Source organism: Mus musculus, chromosome 12 (genome assembly GCF_000001635.26).
Source record: "Mus musculus strain C57BL/6J chromosome 12, GRCm38.p6 C57BL/6J".
Classification (NCBI taxonomy): Eukaryota; Metazoa; Chordata; class Mammalia; order Rodentia; family Muridae; genus Mus; species Mus musculus.
This window is the reverse complement of record NC_000078.6, coordinates 73,542,686-73,546,395: the sequence shown is the minus strand read 5'-3', so window position 1 is coordinate 73,546,395 and position 3,710 is coordinate 73,542,686. Positions and strand designations below refer to the sequence as shown.

General features: G+C 49.0%; 1 protein-coding gene across 1 annotated transcript; it reads left to right on the top strand.

Annotated features, from left to right (window-relative positions):
* Tmem30b (transmembrane protein 30B) lies at positions 1–3,282 on the top strand. Its single transcript, NM_178715.3, has one exon. The coding sequence runs from the start codon at positions 57–59 to the stop codon at positions 1,116–1,118; it is 1,062 nt and encodes a 353-aa protein (NP_848830.1). The 5' UTR covers positions 1–56; the 3' UTR covers positions 1,119–3,282.
* The last annotated feature ends 428 nt before the right edge of the window (positions 3,283–3,710 follow it).

Genomic DNA, 3,710 nt, shown 5'->3' with positions numbered 1-3,710 from the left:
GCCGCTGATCCTGGGTTGAGAGTCGGCGGCCGCAGGCCCCGGCTGAGATCCCCGCCATGACCTGGAGCGCCACGGCGCGGGGCGCGCACCAGCCCGACAACACCGCCTTCACTCAGCAGCGCCTCCCCGCCTGGCAGCCGCTGCTGTCGGCGGGCATCGCGCTGCCGCTCTTCTTCTGCGCCGGCCTGGCGTTCATCGGCCTGGGCCTGGGCCTCTTCTACTCCTCCAACGGCATCAAGGAGCTGGAGTACGACTACACCGGCAACCCCGGCACCGGCGATTGCTCGGTGTGCGCCGCCAAGGGCCAGGGCCGCGCTCCGCCGCCCGGCTGCGCTTGCTCCTGGAGCTTTACGCTGCCCGAGCTCTTCCCGGGCCCCGTGTACCTCTACTACGAGCTGTCCAACTTCTACCAGAACAACCGGCGCTACGGCGTGTCCCGCGACGACGCGCAGCTCAGCGGCCTGGCCAGCGCGCTGCGCCACCCGGCCAACGAGTGCGCCCCCTACCAGTTCCGCTCCGACGGTCTGCCTATCGCACCGTGCGGCGCCATCGCCAACAGCCTCTTCAACGACTCCTTCTCGCTCTGGCACCAGCGCCAGCCCTCGGACCCCTTCGTCGAGGTGCCGCTCGATCGCACCGCCATCGCCTGGTGGACCGACTACCACGTCAAGTTCCGCAACCCGCCGCTGGTGAACGGCAGCCTGGCGCTGGCCTTCCGCGGCACGGCGCCGCCGCCCAACTGGCACCGGCCGGTTTATGAGCTCAGCCCGGATCCCAACAACACCGGCTTCATCAACCAGGACTTCGTGGTGTGGATGCGCACCGCGGCGCTGCCCACGTTCCGCAAGCTCTATGCGCGCATCCGCCAGGGCAACTACTCCGCCGGTCTGCCCCGGGGCACCTACCGTGTCAACATCACCTACAACTACCCGGTGCGCGCCTTCGGCGGCCACAAGCTCATCATTCTTAGCAACATCTCTTGGATGGGTGGCAAGAACCCTTTCCTGGGCATCGCCTACCTGGTCGTTGGCTCCCTCTGCATCGTCATGGGCTTTGTCATGCTGGTCGTCTACATTCGCTACCAGGACCAGGACGACGACGACAACGATGATGAGTGATCCTGCTTCCCAAGAAACCCTGCCTGCTTCTTGGCCAAGCCGCTTTTAGCGGTGGCCTTTGTTCCTAACACAACTTCAGGCCCACAGATCTGTTGTGGAAGATGGGCCTGGTGAAGGGAATTACCCGCCACGGGACTGTTCTCAGGTTCTGGACTGCAGAGTGACACATCTTGCCATTTTCCCCATCTTCTCCATGGCTTACCGACTTGACACGCCAGGTCCTTAAGATTCCTGGATTGGAACTCATTAAGACCAACAGCCAGGATCCCGATTTTGAGCCTAAACTTTTGTTCCTTCCTCTAGGCACACCTCCCTCCGCTTTCTGGGAGGGAGATATCAGATGGGGCGGGGAAGTGTTGGGATGGCAAATGATACCCGCTGATTGCCCGCAGAGGCACAGAGGAGCAGGGAAAGCATATTGGTTAAGATTTAAGTCGATGACGAGGCACCAGGCCCCTCAGGTTCTGACACAGTAAGGCCAGGATGAGCAAGCTTCTCTGGAATCCTTGTGCCCTTGAATTGGAATCTTGAGCCAGGTTGGGCCTGAAGTACTCACCTGAATTCAGTTTTACCTGTAATAATTTGTTCCCGTGAACGGTGGCAATCATAGTGCTCCTGTTTGGTCCTAAACACATAGGAAGGAAGCTGGCAATTTGTGGAATGAGCAAGAAAACTTGCTAGGTCTAGGAAAGTGCAGATCTGCAGGGCAGAAGTGCGTCATTAAATGTAAAAGCAAACTTAAGAAGACGCCGTGTAAAAATCTGAAAACGCAAGAGCAGTCTGCATGGCTCAGGGGCAAGTGTTTTAACCTGAGAAACCCGACTGCAAATGATCTTAGTGGGAAGCAGTTTCCTTGCAACCCTGAGGGACCGAGTTTTGCCTTCTTTCTCAACACCCCACCCCCACCTTGAATCATGCTGAAGGGAATAATTTAACTCATTTGTATTATCTTCACAAAGAACTATCTTAAACCCAGTTTCAACTCTCAAATGAAACCCATTTCTACTGATCACGTTAAAGATTGATAAGGAATATATTCTAATATGCAAAATAGACTCCCAATTATTTTAGCCTTTAAGACAATGCTAAAATTACTCAGCTGATTTTATCTGATTGCCTACAATTGATACAAAGCTAGTCTCAGAGGCAAGTGGGACATTTTTATTTTATTTTTATGGAACAATAATTTCAAAGAAAATTAAAAATAAAATTTCCCATGATGCTGTCTTCCAGGTTCCCTGAAGAAAAGTTCCTTGGCATTTGTCAGGGTCCTCTGGGCTGGCTCCCTAGTGCAGTCATTTTCTTGGTTATCAGTGAATTTTCATTCCTCAAGGGCAGCAGAGTTGTTGGAGTATGTTGTATGGCGGTCAAATGCTGAGTTACAGTGATTCTTTCCATCCATTCTATTATTCTGTCTTGGTTAATACTTATTTTTGGATGAATAGCGTGCCCGTCTAAGATAAAAAGTGACTTAATATAATCTTGTCTCATCTTTATGTATATCAAAACATTCTTTAGCATTTCCACCGTGTTGATTGTCTGACTTCTGAATGTGATAAAATTTAATATCAGGTCACATTTTGTGATTTTTGACTATGAAAAGCAGAATGTGGCGTGTACTTTAGAATGTTTTATTTATTATAAATGCTTGGTTGATCAGCCCTCCCCTGTGTCAGGTAAAGGAATTTGCTTCCTTTTTTTCCCTATACAGTTGAGGGTAACTATATTTTACTATCATTTTGTAGAACAGTAGTCTTTTGTTACTAACTTTTATGTGAGACCATGAAACTTAAAATCCTGTCATTAAATTGTAGTTCCAGGCCTTGTTTTCAAGGTTTTTGAAAGAGAATAAAGGTTGTGTTTGACTTTCTCTGTTATCACATTACTTAGTTCTTTTGAACTATGATCTTAAAGGCACAAACAGTACCAGCCATTCGCCTCCTATTGCCAGCACATTCATATTGTAGCCAGAGCATCACCGTTCAGAATGGTGTCCAGTCAACACGAACTCCGTCTTTTATTGCTAACTTCTTAAAACAGAATTTGAACTTACGTCAACATCCTGTGTTTGGGTGACATGATCCTCAATTATTGTCTGAATTTGATAAATGACAGTGTGTTTTCAATTTTAGTATGAAAGGTTATTAAAGAATATGATCATAGCAGCCTGCCGCTCTGCATTTCACTCAGACTGTAAATTACAACTACCTGTCAGTATCTGAGACCCCGATGAACAGGAAGTTTAAGACGACAGTGTCAGGCCTTTGCTTCAGTGGCCCCTGTGCTGTGGAGCATTTTTGTCCAGTATCATGATTCTGGTTAGTCCTATCCTCCTGTTTCCCAACTGAAGGGATGTCTTCTAGGAGTGAGACAGAGTGGACCTCAGCAGCTGGACTAGAAAACAACTTTGAGCCACTTTGTGAAGTAAAGGACATGTATTCAGTGAAAAGCCCACCTCCAACAAAACAAAACAAAACAAAACAAAACAAAAAACAGAAAAAAACAAAACAAAAAACAAAAACCACCAAGCTGAGGTTTCTAGTATCTCTTCAACTGAAGTGGCTCAACAGTTAGGCAACTGTTAAAACAACC

Coding starts and splice junctions, on each gene's coding strand:
- Tmem30b (NM_178715.3), top strand. CDS start 57: ATGACCTGGAGCGCCACGGCGCGGGGCGCGCACCAGCCCGACAACACC.